Source organism: Oryzias latipes, chromosome 17 (assembly GCF_002234675.1).
Source record: "Oryzias latipes chromosome 17, ASM223467v1".
In the NCBI taxonomy this organism is placed as follows: Eukaryota; Metazoa; Chordata; class Actinopteri; order Beloniformes; family Adrianichthyidae; genus Oryzias; species Oryzias latipes.
Genome location: NC_019875.2, coordinates 27070842 through 27090527, shown reverse-complemented (window position 1 = coordinate 27090527; position 19686 = coordinate 27070842). Strand labels below are relative to the sequence as shown.

The 19686-nt window shown below is 38.7% G+C and overlaps 1 protein-coding gene across 4 annotated transcripts in view; it reads left to right on the top strand.

Moving 5' to 3' along the window:
• The window catches only part of LOC101173258 (voltage-dependent R-type calcium channel subunit alpha-1E), a 67947-nt gene that overhangs the window by 1221 nt on the left and 47040 nt on the right, over window positions 1-19686 (top strand). For 3 of the 4 annotated variants that reach the window (XM_020711142.2, XM_020711144.2, XM_020711145.2), the window contains exons 2-5: window positions 4883-5330; window positions 11838-12101; window positions 16407-16512; window positions 17302-17441. In XM_020711142.2, coding sequence (XP_020566801.1) covers window positions 4921-5330; window positions 11838-12101; window positions 16407-16512; window positions 17302-17441 — 920 coding nt within the window. In that variant the 5' untranslated portion in view covers window positions 4883-4920. Of the gene's footprint in view, window positions 1-4882; window positions 5331-11297; window positions 11761-11837; window positions 12102-16406; window positions 16513-17301; window positions 17442-19686 lie in introns of those variants that run through there. The other variant, XM_023964958.1, reaches the window with a different exon arrangement.

Here is a 19686-nt window from a genome sequence, read left to right as displayed (position 1 = left end):
TTGTCTACCCTGTTTTTCACTGTCACATAAGCACGCACGCTTTACTGCACACAATGGCAGCAACAAGAACAGGGTTGATTCTTTTTCTGTGAATCAAGCCCGAACAGTCTTTTATTACCAAAGCCATTAGTGAAATAAAAGTCTCCAGTTTTCCTCCTGCTTCTTCTTTATTTAAATTCTAAACAGTGCCTTTGTGTTTCACAGCTGTGGATATGAAAGACCCTCAGATTTGATAAATTTGAGAAAATTAGACACTCTCCACATCTTTGTTATTTGTCTAATAGCAGAGATGCCCATTATAGCAAATAGGCTTTACTTTTTTGCGTTTTATGAATAAAAAGTGCTTTATTGTCATCATATGACTTTAAAATATCCTTTGGCCTCCCAAAATTGGGCTCTGAATGAAACAAAAGCAATAAAGTAGAAACATCTTTAAAACAGTGATGTGAAGATATAATTATAAATGATTTTCATTGTCAAATATTTGTTTATTTTTTTATTAATTAATATTTAATTAATAAATACTTAATTAATAATAATATTAATTAATAATAACTATTAATTTTGTTTAAAGGTATTTCACTGATGTCCATAAAGAGAAAAAAAGAAGTCTGTAATTGTGGTGAAACAGATTAATACCACTTTAAAAATGTTCATCAAGGTGCAAAAGTCTTTATGAACTTATAAACGCACCTTGAGTTTAGTGTCTCTTTTTTAAATGTAGTTTTTGTGACACTAAACAACAGCATGTTCAGAAGACTTGATGAGTTGCTGGACACATGGGACCGGCAACTCCAGGCCTTGGGGGCCACACTCCTTCATGTTTTCCACCATGGCCTGCTCTTGCATGTTCTAATTGGCTGGATACACCTTAACCAGGTAGTCAGTCACAAGTAGGACTTGGATAACTGGAAATCAGGCAGACACACCACCTTCGAGGTCTGGAGAGTTGCCCTTTGCCTCTGAGTTGTGGGCGGGACTGTTGGCGTGCAAACCTGCCTTAATTTCCCATCATCTCTTTGTTTACACACTCACCCCCTAGCTTACAGCCCTTCACACCCTCAAGCTAACATTACCAGTGTAGCAAAAATGGCAATCGGAGCTGTCCAGCCGTACAGTTTTAGGACAGATACCTGAATCAGAATGGAGCGGAGGAAGGAGTTTGTGATCCGCCGACAGTATCACCTACGTCACTGCTTCAGGCTTAATTTGAATCAAAGAAATACTTAGAAATACAATTGCAATCGTAACTTTCTTCATATACGTCCTCCATCATGAGAAACAACATGATAAAAACCTAATTTTCATTGGAGTAGTTACTTCCAAGTTGTAATGTCCTGCAGATTACTTATTACAGTAGTTCAAAGGTAATCCCGTACCGTATTAGTGTCTCAGAGTTGTAATATGTTACACATGTCTTGGATTACTTTTAGGTTACTCAGGGTACCTGTAAAAGTACAACATGATCTAAAGTGACAAATAAATCCCAGATAATTTTACATTCAAGTGTAAAGCAATGAATTGTAATTATGACAATTGTTTATTCACAAAACACAAACATTCTAAGTCTGATTAAATTTAACACACATGTAAAAAGTACAACAATCACAATTAAAAAAAAAAAAACCTCCCAAAAACAAACAAAACAAGGGGAAAAATAAAATATCACGGAGTTTTCTGCAAAAATATACGAATGTCCAAACAAAAATAGTAAGGAGTGCTCATCATAGCTATAAAATTGCCGTCCTTATTCAGTCTTTTTTACATGGTCAAAGAAAGGTTTCCAGGATTTGAAAAAGGTCTGTGCTGAACCCTTTATAGCATATCGGAGGTGTTCCAATTTAGGCTAGGAGTGCATGTCCTCCACCCATTGCTTGTGTGAAGGGGGTCTTGAGTTTTTCCAAGATATAAGGATGCGACATCCGACCAAAAGCGTAGAAAATGCCAGAACTGAGGCTTGTATTGCATTGACCTTTCAGTTTTGAGGAGTGACTCCAAATATCGCTGTAAGTGGGTTTGGGAGGATCTTTTTATTCCATGCTTTTGCTATAGGGAATCGAAAATCCCCCTCCAGAAGGCCTGGAGGCTCTTGCACCCCCAGAACATGTGTGTGAGGGTTCCCGTTTCACAACTGTCCCTGGGAAGATCCGTGCTAGTTTACTGTTTGATATGTGAAGTATAACTTTAAATTGTATCAAACCATGTCTTATACAGATTGATGATTTGTGGATAAACACTGCCACTGTGTTCCAGTTATCTCCAATCGCCATTCCTTTTGCCAGTGTTTTTTCGTAATATATAAAAAGGGCGCTGCAGCCGTGTTAAACATGTGGTATAAATAAGAAATTACCCCTTTTTTTTAAAGGATCTAGAGTAAAGCATTCATCTATCCAACTACTTGAACTACTTGGAGGAGTTTTTCATAGTGTCAATCCTTTTATTTGTCCAGACCTGAAATGTGGAATCAATGAAGGAGGGAGGGAAAAGTATATTTGTCACTATTGTAGCTGAGAGTAAACCTTGTTTGTGTTTAAAGTGAATTCTGAATTGTTGCCATATTTTAAGTGATCCTAAAATAACAAGATTATTGGGGATTAGCTTTTTGTCAAGGGGTAATGGTGAGAAAACAACAGAGGCCAGAGAGCCTGATATGTATAAGTCCTGTTCCATGACTGCCCAAAGTGGGATATTCTCATTCTCCTTTGTAAACCCCAGAAAATAAGTTTGTAAAGAAGAGCTGCCCAGTAAAAATACATGTAGTTAGGCATAGCTATGCCGCATTCCTCCTTCCGTCTCTCCAAAAACTTCTTTCTGATACGTGGTAGCTTTTTATTCCGATGAATATTGATGTTAATCTATCCAATTCTTTAAAGAAGGATTTAGGGATATGTCTGATTAAATTAAATTGGAGTAAAATGATTTTTTTCTAAAATCCTGGATTGGTTGTGATCATTCTGATCAAATATGTTGCATTCTAAGACCAAATACTCATTTTCTTACTTTTAAATGAACACAGGAAAGAATGTTCACTCTTTTAAAACAAAACTGCAATTATGAACAATACATAAAGTTCAAGTATCAATGAAACCTTTCAAGAAAATTGATGTGATAATTTAGGTTACAAGAAAACAAAATGCTTAAAGTGACCACCCGCAGTATTTGTTTGTGACATTTTCATCCATTAAACGCTTTGGTCAGTAAGTCAATTGTAACACTCTTTTTACTAAACTTGTTATGAGTGTAATACCCTACTATACTTTGTTACAACAAAAACTTACTCTAATATCTTACTTTTATGATGAGTTACTTGTAGCACTGTTGATTAGGATATCGAAGGTGCCGCTGGGCTTAAACCAGTTCACATGTGAAACAGAATTAATAAAATTTGAAGTCAAAGTGAGATTTGCACATTTGCAGTTTCTTTTATTCTTGAAGCATGTTCTGCATAGGCTTTTGCAAAGATAACTGAAAAAAAACCACATGTTAAATGATGTTAAGTACATGCAAAAAAGCAAATGCAGTTTATACATAGATATTTTAAATATCCATATAAAGTAAAATTTGTGACATTTGTCTTGCTTAATAATAACAAACATTTACATACAGTTTTACAGAAGAGCATTACACTGAACATTTCTCTTATTAGCCGAAACTTCAGTTTTTTAGGGTCAGTGGTGCTTAAAACTGATGCTGAATCAGTTACGAAGTGTTTGTCTAAAATTAGAAGTCAATAGAGTTAATTTCTCTTGAGTTGCTGCATCAAACAAGCCCCTTCGTGTAGTAAACATAATCTCTAGAGGATGTGCGTCTCGTCTTGTTCAGGGTCCCTGGCGGATGATTCATACCCAAACTGTGTCTCAGGGGGTACGATGGGTCACCAGTACGCAGAGCCCCACACAGAAAATTAGAGTAGACAACCATTTACCCTCAGCAGGGCAAATTTAAATCAAAAATCAGTCTAAATGGGGCGCTTTTGAACTGTGGGAGGAAGCAAATGGAGAAAATCTATTCAGGCATGAGGATAAAACTGCAGCTCCACAAAAAAAAAAAAACAGCTGAGATTTAGCTTTTCTCTCTGTGAAGTCATAATGATAACCAGAACACCACTGCGCTCCGACATTTAAACCTCTGACAATAAAAATTAGACAAATATCACAGAAGTATGTTTCAGTATTAGCGGGATTGCCTGCAGAGAAAAGCACGGTAATGGAATTTGCATGGATTTACCTCAAAGTTTTGCTTCCTGACTCAGCAGATTAGTATTAGAAAGTACTTCAAAATCAGCATCAAGACGAATAATCTTAAACTGATCCAATTTTATGGAAGCAAACTCAAGATACAACCGCAGTACTTAAGATCTTAAAATGCTGCTAACATCTTCAAATGATCCTTGCTCTTGTCACCTTTTGGACCCCCCAAAGATGAAGGTGTATTAGGACAATGCTAATAATTCTGTTGTTGAAACATTTGAGCACAACCTTTTTCTAAATACTACATAACGAATGTAGAAGAATGAAGCGTGAATCAGAAGGTGGGAACCCATTCATTTGAAAATGACAGACCTTTTTTTTCTCTGTTCTTAGTGTTGCAGTTGCCATGGTTACTTCAGATACATTTGATCCACCCCTCAGAATAAACACAAGCAGATATAACATGTCCTATTCAGACAAGTGTGGGGGGCGTCAACTGTCTGTTTTTGTTCTGGGAAATACCAACTGGAGGTTCAATGATCGTCATTTGCTTTCATCCAAAGTTCAGCACGGCTCACAAATATCAGTCTGATGTTTGTGAGCAGATCGTGAGGTTTGCTTAGAGAATTTTGTTTTTTTTTCAATCATCTTCTTCTGCCTCATTTTTCCTCTTTTCCCCCTCCTCTTTTTAGGTTTAAGGTGAAGCTGCCAGCTCTGGACACCTGTAAACATGCTTACCACCTCAGACCAGTCCCTCGCCGTTTCACCGAACCTCAACTTTCCAGGAAGCTGTGGTCACCGGAGAGAGATCCACGTCCAGTCCTCCCTGTCTCTGCCTGAACCCGAGAGCCCGAAAAGATCCGGCCCCGGCGTTCGTCTAGGTCTGGCACAAGGAGCCCGTTCCTGCTCCCTGCAGGTTCCTCCCGCCGTCCCGGAGTACCTGGGCCTGCCTCCCCGAGCAGCAAGCTTCGATGTGCCTTGTAGTCAGAACGATGGCTCGTCTGATCAAGGCTCGGGGTCTTTGAGCCCTCATGGCAAGCGGCGGCGGCGAGGGGGGATTCTGGAGCAGAAGGACATCATCATGGCACACCAAGCCCATAAGATCCAGAGCACGCCTCAAGCCCGCAGGAAGGAGTGGGAGTGAGTATTTAAAATGTTGAGATTTCTTTCAAATCTGGATTAAAGTGAATGAACACATTGTTCCTCAAATATAACATAAAGGCTTGGAAAGTAATTCATTTGCTTCAGGGCTACCAAGCTGTTAAAGGGTCTGAAAGTTTAAAAACACGTGGGAGTAAACTTTGATTTGATTGTTTCATTAAATATCTCTTTTTTTGCGTGTGACAGACACTTGGGAACAGGAAAAACATAATTTAGTACCATTATGACAGATTCTTTCCGTTCAAGGATCCTAACAAGTCGCGCAAGTGAGGCAGCCAAATAATGACAGGGTTGTTGACCTGAGAATACAATGCAGCTGACACTGATGGGAATAATTACACCTGTGCTTCCTGCTGAAATGTGTCCAACTGTCTGTTATCAACATGTCCTCCTTGTGACACACTCTGGCTTCGGTTTGAAAGGAAGAAACTGAAAAACAAGACATTTGTTTCTACTGCGGCAGCAAGAAAAATGGTAAAATCCCCCCTTTTTGCCTTTGAGTGAGCTGTTTAAGGAGGGCAGAGCCTGTTCTTGTCTCTATTGGTTTGTTCTTCTTGACGATCAAGCTGAGACGTAAAAAAAAAAGAATTTTTAGACAATCAACACAAATGATCATGACTGACGGGGGGAGAATCCAGTGAGGCCTTCTGGGAGTTGCTCCACAACAGAATGTGATCACATGGACAAAACACAAATTCAAATCAAAGCAGCGAGCAATGTTTTTTTGGCTTGCAGGCGTTGTCCGCCCCCACCACTGCCACATCTTTTTGACACGCCTTCACTATCTGAATGGCTGAAGCTCGCAGATCAATCACCTCTGTTTCCCTTGCTATCCTGGTCAGAGCTGCATGTGACAAATTCTTTAAAAAAAACACTTCTTTAAAAATGTCGTTTTTTCTGTTGGTTTTATCTCCATAGCAACCATTTTATTTTTTGGTTGCCTATGTGATTTTTAGAAGAATCGGCTAAAGTACAGTTTCGTATTTCCTTGGCAATGGAGGTTTTTGTTAACCAAGCCCGCATTCCTGCTATTTCCATATCATGTGACATATCTTTTTTGTTCAGCTTGAGACAGGAATTTAAATTTCCCAATATTCCGGTAAAGAATGTGCCAGCAACAGGGAAACACCACCTTTGCGTGCTTGCCGTTCAAAATCTGCAAACTTCTTAACCCAACATTTTTTCCCCAAGTACCACCCTATAGACGTTCGAGGAGTTATGAGATTGAAACTCCTAGGAGGAGTTCAAATTTGTTGATGCGCGTAAAGGTGATGGCCTCTTGCCAGGGTCACAGGTCAACAAAACTTTGGTTGTACACTTGCTGGTCAATGTGTGAATTTTTAGTGAAAATTGAACAAAAGTTTTTTCCCCCACTCCATTTCATTTTATTGAATATTTTGTCGATTTTAAATAAAACCTGCAAAATTCTGGAGGAAATATGCAAGCAGTTTGTATGTTCATTCGATTATTAATTGATTTAATAGCTCCAGTATAAAATTTACTGCTCTTAAGACTTTTGTATGTGTCACGCAAAATAAAAATTAACACAATGGTTTAAAAACCATTGTGTTTATTTCCATTTGTGTTTGAAATATAGAAAATTGAGTTGAATTGAATATTATTACAGGTTTATGAACAAGAACTTTAATTTATCATGTAATCTGAATAAATTTCAAAATATTATACAATAAGGATGACAATTGCAGAGAACAAATTCAAACAAAAAAAGCAATTCAATAAAATTAATTATTTACTTTTGCAAAATGTTTTACATGAGGCATTATAGGAAATAATGTTATATGACCTGGATGCAAATTTAGGAAGGCTACCATCCTTTACTTGTCGGGATCTGTGTTGATTCTTCACCTTCATCAGTTATTGAAAAATTATTTCTCACCACACGGCATTGTTTTGCTCTTTATTAGGTCTAAAGGATCCAGATGAACATAACATAAAAGCCAGAGCATAAACAATAATGCTTTTGTAAATATGTTTACATCGTAGCTATTATTTGGCTTTAAAAATTTCTGTCTCAGCATCAGCTAAAGGTGTGAATCTATCCTTTTCCTTCAGCTTCAGCTCTGGAGCTCCCATGGCTTTTTTCACGACTTCCCACCTTAAGATCTTCCATTGCATCTTTTTAAAATGGAAAACATTTAATAAGAGGTCTGATTGTGAAATTCAAGATTGTTTTTAAATGAAAGAGATCCAAACTAGGAGTCAGTCAAAAGAGATTCCACAGATGTGATCTTTGCCTTTCAAAATCAGTTGCAAAGATGCTTTTGTGGCCCTTTGGACTGAAACGAGAATCAATAGAGATCTACAGAAACTTTATTCTTGTCAAGACAGCATCAAAACCCTTTCAGAAATTATATTTTCATGAACATGTGAGACATTCCTAATTAAAATGTTCCAAAATTGGGTTTAGGGTTTGTTTCAGGTAGGGGTGCAGCGATTCCTTTTAACATTGGTTTGATTCATGTCATAATTTGTGGTTGACGATACGATTTAAAGACGATCTTGGTTCATTTTGGACGATCCGATTTATGACCTAAAATGGATCCAGGACACCTTTGGTCAAAATTCCACCAGTGTGAATCAGAGATAAATACGTGGTTACTGAACATTGCAGGTGAAGTTTTCCACATTCCTTTTATTTCCTGCATTATAACCAAGTGCGAAATATACATGTTCGAACAAGCATGTAAACGAGAATTGATGTCCAATCCATTTACATTTTCCTGAAGTTCAGCCCATTTTTGTTTTTCCATATTAAAAAGAATCCCAAAGTGAATATTATTAAAACATTCCACCACACTGTATGGTCACACGTCTTTGCTTGATTCAAAGTGTTTCCACATTGGACTGGAATGATGGACTGATCAGTTTTTACTGCATCACATGTGTGTTGTCTGCTGTGAAATCACTTGATTGTTTTTACGTTACAGTAAAATAAACCTACGATGCCTCAATCCAAAAAGTATTTTCCGATATCGATATAATCAGTTTCTTTTATTTTGAAACAATTTCATGATGGTATGGGTGGATTTGGTTTACAGCTTGCCTCAGACAGATCGATTTGGTTGGATCATAGGAATAGAAATTGGTTAATTCTTACATCTCTTTAACTAAAATGAGACTCAATATCAGAGGTTTACAAAAACCTTATTCTGGCTTGGCAAGCATCAAACACCTTTCATTGTTAAATATTATTAGGTTTTTTTTTAATACAAAATTTAATATCCACATGAACACGTGAGACAATTTTCTTTTTAGATTTTCCAAAATTCAGACTTCCATGACCTAATGATTTGTTTCAGGTTATACAGACATTCGTGAAAAGTGTCTTAGTTGTCAGGCTGTTTTGTGTATTAAAGTCTGCTCCTCAGATGTTTGCCATGAAGTTTTGGAAGTGAGTTACCATGATTGCTTTAAGACATTTTTGGCTGTATTTTTATATGTTTTGTAAAGTAAGTAATGATGGAGTTTGTGGTTCTTCCCTGGTAACCTCTAAGCTTGGTTTGATGGTCAGTTTAAGTGGAGTGAACGAATGGAACACCTCCAGGGCCCCCACCACCACCCCGATCCTTTACCTTCCTTCAGAATCTGCTTTATATTTTATGTTTTGGTCTTAAATGTCACCCAAACGTTTTGGGTCTTTTCATCCTTTTTTTAATTTTCATTTTTAAAAAAAAGCTTAATATATATCTGTGAAAGAGTGAATTTAAATATAAGATTTATTTCACACTGACTTATATATTGAGGAGATAGATTATTTTTGCCTCACTTCTGAATGCATTGTGCTTGTTTGTCCATTAGGGGATGCTATGGAATAAAAGTAGAAACGCAGCAGGGAAGCAGCGAGAAGTCAAAAGCTGTGGAGTTTGGACAATTGTGAACTCACCTTCAGTCTGTTTAAAAGTCTTAAGCAATAGTTTTGTGTTTATCTAAGTGCATTTTTATCATGATGAAATCGTTTTTTTGGAGGATTCACATTTGGATTTCCTACATTTTTTCTGACATCTGAAACATTCTAGACAGTTTCTCTGGAGCTATAACGGCGATATAAACACATTTCAGCGATAAAGTGTGCAATATTTCACCAATCTGCAGACATATATGAAGCAATTATTGGTCAAATCCAACCGACATAACTCTGCACAGTTGCTAGGTAACAAGAGAGAAAAATAAAATGCTAAAACCACTCCAGTCAATGCTGGATGAAAGCCTGTTTGCAATTATATAAATGCCCTTCAGAGCTTCGGCACCAAGTGCCATTAACGCCTTAACTCTTAGTGCATGTCACCTGCAGGTGCATTTCAGCTGTCTTCCCCCTATATAAGCTGCAAAAGGCGCCTTCTAAGATGCCGGTACCTGGTAGTCAAACAGAAAGTTTTTGTGACATATCAAAGATCAGCCGAGGCTGACAAAGCCAACTGAAAACAAGGCTTTTTTTTGCATAAATGAAGGAGAGGGAGTCTTTCCCTGATTACTTGACCACATCTGTGATCTCTAAATAGCTGCAAACATGATCTTATTTTTAAAGTTAGGCTTTAGGTGTTCATTTTTTTTCGCCTTAAACCAAAACTTATAGTGAAAAGGTCTAAACGGACACTTTGCTGCATATGGAGCACCGGGGTTGATGCTGCACTATTCAGTTTCCTCCGTTGATGACCCTGATGAGGGAGGAAGTGAGCGTGTTGGGAGAGACAGTTTTTTTTTTTTTTTTGTAAAAAGAGGTTGCTCTATTGTGCAACATGGCTTTTGTTGGCAGAAGTGAAAAGAAAGGAGCAGGAATTCAGTGGAGCGATGTCGCTATGGAAACAACAGCAAAGACAGAGCTGGAGACTCAAGCTCTTTGAGAGATATGCACTGTTTGCAAAGATGGACAAATATTTTTGACAGGCAACGCAGAAAAAATATTTGTTAAATGTAGTGACTCCTTGTTTTTTTAATTAGAAAGATGAGTCCAGAGAGCAAACACCTCATGTTTGGCAGTTCATGTGACATGTTTGTTGTATGTTCTGATCAGTGGATGTCCTGCTTTGCATGAAGTGACACGCCTGCCTGCTTCATGCAGATTAGAAAGAGGAGGCACGATTAGTCACGGCTGAGCCGTATTCAAAGATCCTGTTAAATCTTGTTTTCCCGTCTCATTCAGATCTGGACTTGTTTTCCCAAGCCCCTTCTTGGTTTTCCTAACAAAACTCCCTGCCTGCCCCATTGGCCGGCTGTCTGCACCTTCAGGATGGACCAACGTTGTGGTTGATTTATTTTTTTTTTATTGCAACCTCACTCATGAAACAAACCTCGGCTGAATAATCTCTTATATCTGAGGGGGCTGAAGTGGTCATCTTCAGGAAATGGTGGGGAGGGAAGGAGAGCAGCAGATGGAGTGAGAGCGCCCAGTTGCCTAATGAGGTCTCACTTGTGGTACTGAGTATGAAAAGACCCCACTTTCTTCTGCTTTCCCTCAAAAAGGGAGCAGCCCTAAGATCTATTTCATGCTCTATTTTTACTCCTGACTTTTACTCCAATTTTAGCACAATGCCCTACTTTTTAAATGTTTTAATGGTTCAGGCCTGACTCCATTAATGAAATTTTGACAATGCCTTTGGGAATAAAAAAAATAGAAAATTTTGGGAGGAAGTTTACTTCAGGTGACTTTCTTGATTTAACCGCACACATGTTGGCATTTCTTTCGTTTTTGAATTCTCACTCTTTCTTCTCCCACAGCGCCCCCCCCCCCCCATCACCTTTACATAATTTTTTTTTTGCATACCCACACACCTCCTTTGTGTGTGGTAGTGGGAGGGGGGGTACATGTTTTTGTTCATCCTCTATAAACATTAACTGCTACGGTAACAAAATGTATGACCCTCCCCTCCAGCAAGGTTCATTCAGATGAATTTTTAAAAATATGACTGTGGGAGGGGGCTGCTGGTGTTTATGCTCGCCTGCCTGATCGTTTCCAAGCAGTTGAGAAAAGACAGGAATCATGGAGCTGAAGCAACAGAAACTGCTTCTAACGTCTTCATGAAAAAAAAACAAAAGTTTTTCTCTTCAAGAAGATGCGTAAAGTTTTGGAAGAATTCCCCCGGATCCCCCCGATTGATGTCCGCGCGTTAGTTTGTCGTCTTCCCACTTTTGGATGCTAGAAGAACATTGAAAGAGGCAGACGCGCTCCTTTTTTTCCGTCCACTGACGCGTAAAAGTTGTTCTGAGCCGACAGTCGCGCGCCGTTGCAACAGATGGATTTTTTTTCTATGTGAACCATCCTTAAGTACATGGAAGATTTCCCTGACACGCAGGTCAAGTGAATGCTGGTGTGTCTCGTGTGGCATGGAGTGACGGGATTCTGTAACTTTTCGGGAATCTTGGCGCTCGAGAAGCTGTCCGTGGCTTGAAGGTGGATATTTGTTCGCGACGCTCTGCGTCTCTTCTGTAGTGTTTTACAAACGGCGTTCTCTCATCATTTCTTTGTAGGATGGCTCGGTTTGGAGACGAGTCCGCTCCCGCCACGGGGGACTGTGGGGATGGCGACTTGGAGCGCAGCGGCGACGGGCAGGACGCGGCGGCGGCGGGACTCACGGCGTCCATGAAACAAGCCAAAGCACAACGGGCCCGGACCATGGCCCTGTACAACCCCGTCCCCCACCGGCAGAACTGCCTCACCGTCAACAGGTCGCTCTTTATATTTGCAGAGGACAACATCATTAGGAAATACGCGAAGCGCTTCATTGAATGGCCATATCCTTTAAGCTGAGCGAGTTCAGCACCACGGTCAGCGACAGCTGCAGCTGCAATTCTTTGACAAAGAAAGTGCAAATTCAGATTGTTTCCTTTTATCTGTGTGCACGCATTTCTCCACAACCACAAAGTACCTGTCAGCAGTAAAGAAAGACAACAACAATTCTAGACATCCCACTTCAAAGCCTCTAATGTTGCTAAGTAACTTACTCAAAGTTCATTTGGCTGCTTTGGTTTGTTGCTGGCAGTAGAGTTAGCATGTGGTGATCATTAGAAGCAGCTCTGCTTATGTGGGGGTGGCATGTAGGCACATCTCTGCTGCCTTGCTGTTCATTGCAATGTGAACCTGGACTTGAGTAGGTGTCAGTTTAAATCGACCGGGCAGCATTCCTCTGGTTTCCCATTACTGTTTCTGCCACGTGCTGGAACAAAGAGCATTATTTCTCTCAAAATGTTCATGCAATTGTCATCATCTATTATTTTTTCTTGTTAGTTGTGTACATTTTTAAATGTTTTGCTATGTAATCGCCATCAGTCAGCCATATCACTCAGCTGCTTCATCATATCACTGCTCCTCCTGCATTACAACGCCTCCAATCCAGCGTGCCAGCCTTCCACTGTTACCTAACCACAGGCTCTCTGTGGGTGTGTGTGGGAGTGGGGCTAGTGGTCAACATTAGCTGGCCACTGGCTGCACAGGAATGTAACTGTGGGCTTAACAGAGGCAGAGGTGTGTGGGAGAGAGCTCACCAGCACTGTTGTGGTGGGCTGTGAATGCAGCACGTGTCAGAGTGTTAACTGTGCGAGACTCTTAATGCCCAAATTATTAAACCGGCGTTGCAAAAATAATTCGGCGACTCTTGGGAATCACCAACAGAGCCTTTTACTCCTTTGTGCCAACCTTCATTCGCATTCAGGACTGTATTTTAGTTATTGTGAGGGTAACTGGCAAGGATGACCCAAAGCATTTAGTGCAGCACATCAGTTTATTTGTTCATGAAATCAACCAAGCAGTCCTTCATCTGTAGTTTATCAAAGGCAGGGGCAATAAAAAAAGTCTTAATTTTTTTTTTAGAAAGAAAAACACATAATTTTAAAAAGTGCAAATGTTCAAAAACTTCTGATGTATGATTTGACAATGAAGAAGTTTTAAATTGTGGATTATTTGGATTAGGAGCAAATTTTAAAACAATTTTAGATTTTTATGTCCCGCAGCAGTCCTGCAAGGTCCTGAATGTTTTTGCAATTCTTCTTTCTTACAGAGTGAAATTTTAGCCAAAAACTCAAACGCTCATCAAAATTTGCACACACCTAGAACCCGGTGAAAAGGAATTTTTGACAAAGTGAATGACCCCTCCCAAAAAAAGGATGATATCACAGCAGGAGAAAGGATCAAAAGAACAATATCATCAATATCTTATGAGGCTCAGAAATATTACAAAATACACTAACAAAACCAAAACATAAAGAAATGTCTAAACAATATTATGGGATGGCCACAGGACCTATGGCTTGGCAGGTATGCTTCAAATTTTTGGAAAACATTTTTTTGATCAGTCGATGATATTTCCCACTTAAGTCACCACAAGTCTAAACCCAATTTTTTTTTAACCTTTGACCTCAGGAGGAGATTGCCATCTTCAGTAAAAATAGCACTTTAGTACCTTTTACAGATTTAAACTCCTCCAAGGGATTTTAAACTATCGCTTCCTAACTTCTCAGGCATCTTTATCAGGCTTCTTGGGAAAAGATGTTAGCGTGACAAGATCGCAAAAGTGGCGTTCGCCTGTTGCTCACACATTTTTACTGGTATATTTTGAAATTTTAGTACATGGATTATTGGCTAAAGTGGAACAAAATGACATGACATGCAGGATAAACCTATAAGGATTGTGGGTGTGGTTAGCAAAAACCTCAGCTACCATGAAAATCCCTAAATTCACTTTAGCAGATTTTTTATAAAAATGATTTAGACCTGTTCACCAGCCGCAAGCAACTGAAAAATGAAATGGTTGCTATGGAGATAAAAACCTACAGAAAAGCAACCATCTTGCAAAAAGTGCTTCTATTTTCACGAATTTGTCACATGTACTGTAGCTCTAACCAGGTTGGCTCAGCCAGTGAGGGCGTGTCAGGAGGGGGCCACGAAGGCGGGGGCAGGTGTTGCTGCTCGTGGCTTTAATTTTATTTTTCTTCCACTGTCATCGTATTAGACATAGTAGAGCGATACATCAAGAAACCATATTTTTTTTTCATTTTTAGCATTTAAAAGACAAACAAAAAAAGAAAGTGCAAATAAATTTCTGAAATAATCAAATAAATGGTGAGAATTTTACCAAAAAAAAGGACAACAAAAGTGTAAATTGACAGGAGCCATGATGGTTCGGGCTAAATGGGCTAAAACTTGCATAATGATTGTTGGCATGGAAACAGATAAAGGCTTTTAACAAAGTGGGCGACGTTTATGAAGTATTTCCCACTTTAACTATTTTCAGCCACTTTCAATGGCAATATTGTGGTCAATGTAAGTGAGTGTGGGCCCCAGAGGGCTCCATCTAAGCCCTCCTCCGTGAGTCAGTGACCTCATTTCACTCAAGGCAGGAAGATTAATAATGACAAGCCTCTTCCTCATGGGAGCTCTGCTGATCAGAAAGTCACAAGTGTTGGGATTTAGTCAGAGAAAATGTGAAACATGCACACGGGGAGATCAGTTTGCATTGAGGCTCTCGCTCCAGAAGTCAATTAGCATTTGTTTGCATTAAAACCTAGAAAGGGGGGCTTAAAAATTGCAGTTTGCTTACATTATATATGTAAAATTACCTCACAGGATTTGCAAAACTGCACGCGTTTTCTGCATGAAAATACAGTCCAAACCAAACGTATAATCAAACTCTGCAGCTTCATTAGGGAAGTACTTTAGAAATTTTATCCTTTTTATAGGCAAATTTATGTTTTTTTGTTCATCTAAATCCAATTTCTTTGAAAAGCTGCAGAAACAGACATTTTAATTGACAGACAAATGGCTAAACAAATTATTTTGTCATTTAAATTCACTTTTTTTAGTTCATTTGGGTACGACGTTGTGAAAAAAATCTCAAACATCCCACAGCTGTCAGATAAGACTTTCTAAAAAAACGTTTGTGTCTCAGATGTAAACAAAAATTTAAGAAAAACTGGTGGTGTAGGGCTTAAAATACAGAAAACTAGGTATGGTAGCAGAAACTAAGACATTAGTTGGATAAATAAGCTGAAACATGACAAAAACAATAGAGACAACAAGAAGTTGGCAGAGTAGAACAGAACAGAGGAAGTGAAAACCGGACACTTAAATAGGTTGAGGGCAATCAAATGAAATGACAACAGCTGTGGATCATGATGAACCTGCATCTGGTATGACTGACAGGGCAAGTCAGCATATGAGAACAACATATAAACCAAAAATAACAGCAGAATCCTTACAAAAAATGGGACACTTGCAAAAAAAAAAAAAAAAAAAAAGCTTGAACATTTGATTGTTTTTCCACCTCTTATAAGTTATTTACACCATCAGTTTTCCTATAACATCAAAAGTATTTCCAAGTAATCAAATAAAGTAATTGTAGCGACAAATAATAGTTTACATCTTCTTGTATGAAACGTTTACCGGTATATTTATTGCAAACGAAACAATGAAAACACAATAAATATATATAAAATATAGCGGCTCATTGACAAAGAAATGTTCGAAACCTCTTAAAAAAATTTTTTTTTATGATAGTAACACTGCAGATTTCTTTTACTTAAAGATTAAAAAAAGGAAAAAAACTCACATTGTTGAAAATGACCCAACAGTTACAATCCTGTTTTTTTTCTTTGTGTGTGTTGCTTTGGTGTTTTTCTGGTGTTGCAGTGGCTGGCAGTCAAAGGAACCATGAGAAATGTTTTGCTGCACTTTTGTTCTGTTACACCATCAGGCCAAGGTGACTTCACAGCACACATACCCCCCCCCCCCCCCCCCCCCGACATCCTCCTTTCTCTGTTCATGAAAAGCACTTTTAAAAAAACATGTTGCCATGGATACAGCAATATCTCCAACAGATTGCCTTCAAACCAGCGAATATAGACCGTGCCATGATTTATCTGCCATGTATTTAGTCATTTCTAGTTTTCTTCCAGTGTTACCTACAAAAATATAAATGATTCACAATTAAACAATTAATAAGTTAAAACTATGCATTTAACTTGAATTTGTGGCTTCAATCACAATTTCTCTTTATTTTTTTCCTTGTTTTGAGTTGTACTTTTCCTTAATCTTTTGGTCTTCACACCCTTTGAGTACATGATCCTGGCCACCATCACTGCTAACTGTGTGGTCCTCGCTTTGGAGCAGCACCTACCTGGAGAAGACAAGACGCCCATGGCAAAGAAACTGGTGAGGAGAACAGATGCATTCTTTTTGTTTATTTTTAACCAATATAAAATGTAGTTTTAAAATTTTAAAATGTTTTTTTTCTCCAGTTATTAAAACATACAGGCCTATTTCTCCATGGCATTAGCAGAAAGAAAAAATGTGTGAAAATGTTTCATTTTTATACTGTGCAAAAATCCCCAAGATCATTGCTTCAAATAAACTATTGTTGAATCATTTTGGCCTCAACAGGTTTTGCAAAACAAAAGCCATAGATTGTCTTTTTTCTTTCAAAATTTGATAAAAAAAAAAAAAAAAAAATAATGAAAATATTTTCTGCATTTTGCTTAAACTTAAAAATTGTTTCTTTACTTTTAAGGATATTTGTCAAACTCATTTATTTGGATAATTGATGATGACTAAACCCTCTTTTGATGGAATACATTTTATTTTTGATGGCCTAAAGGTAAACATGTACAACATCAAACTGAGTTTCTGTAACTTCAAGGATTCTTTTGCAAGAATGTTGTGTTCCTGTCACTGATAAATGAAACTTGAAATGTCGCAAGTTTGTCTCACTGTCATGCAACTCGTACTTATAAATGATAACAAGGTTTCAAGTATAGAAAAAAGTAAAGAAACCTTTCTACTTAAACCAATATGTTTAATTATTGAAATATAATGAACAGTTGTGACTTTTCTCTTGTTATTTAAAATAAAACTTGGAAAATATACATACTTATGATGTAGTGGTGGAATAAAAAATGTCTTTTCTTTCAACTGCTGACCTCCCTGGTGCCATTTTTCCTGCAGGAGAAGACAGAGCCGTACTTTATTGGGATTTTCTGCTTTGAGGCTGGGATCAAGCTGTTGGCTCTTGGCTTTGTTTTCCATAAAGGATCCTACCTAAGAAACGGCTGGAACGTCATGGACTTCATTGTCGTTCTCAGTGGGTGAGTAAAAGTCACTCATCTCCTTCGTGGCTTGAACATTCATCAAAGGGAGAATTCTTTCTATCAATGACCTACTTTTGTTTGTCAGTATTCCTGAGAAAATCTGGTTTCAGAGAATGTTCTTACTCTGACAGAAAAGTAGAAGTTAATCAACAATTTTTTTAGTTTCCTTTTGTCTTCCATGCTGAATGTTTTACACATGTTGCTTATAGATTAGATTCTTCTGAGAGTAGAAAGCGTTTCTGAACATCAGGACAACGTGACATTTTCCTGGTTGAAGCTCTTGTTCTGGGCATTTTGTTGACCATCCCAGCGTGAGAGCGTGAATGTATTCAAAGTCTAAAGAGGTTATTAAAATCATTTTTTAAAAATTGATCAGGGATTTTAGAAAAGCTAAACCTCTTATATTATTTTGCTCTGGTTGCTCTTGTACTTGTATTTTGCTCTTGTACTCTTGTTGTAGTGTTCAGTAACCCAAGTTTGTACTTTTTCTGAAGTCCTTTCGATCATTTTTACTGGTTTACACTAACATAACAATGACAGAATCTTTATGATAAGAGCTTATTCCTCTTGAAAGGATGGGAATATTTTTAGAATGAACTGGAGGCTGACAACAAGATGGCGCCCAGACATCATAAGCTAGAACCGGAGGTTCTCGACCAAAACCAGAAGTCCCCCCCATTGCGGTTGCAAAATATTCATTTTTTATGTTATTTACCATTTTAAGCTTTAAACCTTTGACACCGACTACGCCCTTTCACACACCGTAACTACGCAATCAACATTTATCAGCTAATTCCCAGAGAAAAGCGTCTTTGCACAAGTATAAAACAAATTACTATATGATTCACATTCATTGCATTAAGGGTTAAAAAATTGTGGTAGTCGAAGGGATGTAAATGTAAATGGGTTTATAATTTTACAAATCAACACCTTTTGTATATAGCAATTTTGAATGGGATAAAAAAAGTATGTGATAATGCCAAAGGAAATATCCGTTCTCAGAAATTAACAGACGACGCTAAAGGCTGAACCATTTGACGCGAATCGTAGACTTTCGTGAAGTCTATTAATTTCTGATAACGAACACTTTAAGGGAAATTATCCCATTTATACCATGGTCACAAATTAAATAAAATTCAATTCAATCAACTTTTAGCACTTTATTCTTGTCGTGGTAGTGGCTGAGCAGACTTAAAGACTTAAACTGCAGCGGCAAAGGAGAGTGATAAAAACGCCCCTCTCACCTTCCGCGGGTGGTTTCTCCTCCAAGCTCGGGTCCTCTACCAGAGGCCTGGGAGCTTCAGGGTCCTGCAGTTTCTTAGCTGTTCCTAGCACTGCGCTTTTCTGGACTGAGAGGTCTGAGGTCTTTCCAGGTATCTGTTGTAGCCACTCCTCCAGCTTGGGGGTTACTGCCCCGAGTGCTCCAATTACCACAGGCACCACTGTCACCTTTACTTTCCAGGCTTTCTCCAGTTCTTCTCTGGTATTTCTCCAGTTTCTCATGTTCATTCTTCCTGATGTTCCCATCACTTGGCACTGCCACATCCAACACAACGGCTTTCCTCTGTTCTTTGTCCATCACTACAATGTCTGGTTGGTTCGCCATTACCATCCTATTAGTCTGGATCTGGAAGTCCCACAGGACTTCTCTCATTTTCTACTACCTTCGGAGGTGTTTCCCATTTTGACCTTGGGGTTTCCAGTCCATATTCTGCACACATGTTCCTGTATATTATTCCAGCCACTGGATTGTGGCGCTCCATGTATGCTTTACCTGCCAGCATCTTACACCCTGCAGTTATGTGCTGGATTGTTTCAGGCGCCTCTTTTCACAGCCTACACCTTGGGTCTTGTCTGGTGTGGTAGATCTGAGCCTCTATTGCTCTGGTGCTCAGGGCTTGTTCCTGAGCTGCCTGGATGAGTGCTTCAGTGCTGTCATGTAGGCCAGCCCTTTCTAGCCATTGGTAGGACTTCTTGATATCAGCCACTTCAGTTATGGTCCAGTGGTACATCCCATGCAGGGGTTTGTCCTCCCATGAGGATCTGTCCTCCAGAACTGTATCCTCTGCTCTCCATTGCTTGAGACATTCACTGAGCATACTGTCAGTTGGTGACAGTATGCTCAGTGATGTGGTCAGTTGATGTACTCATGCATCTTGGATGTTTCATCCTGGATAGTGGCTTCCAAGCTCACTAGTCCTCTGCCTCCTTCCTTGTGGCTACAGTCTCAGGGTGCTGGATT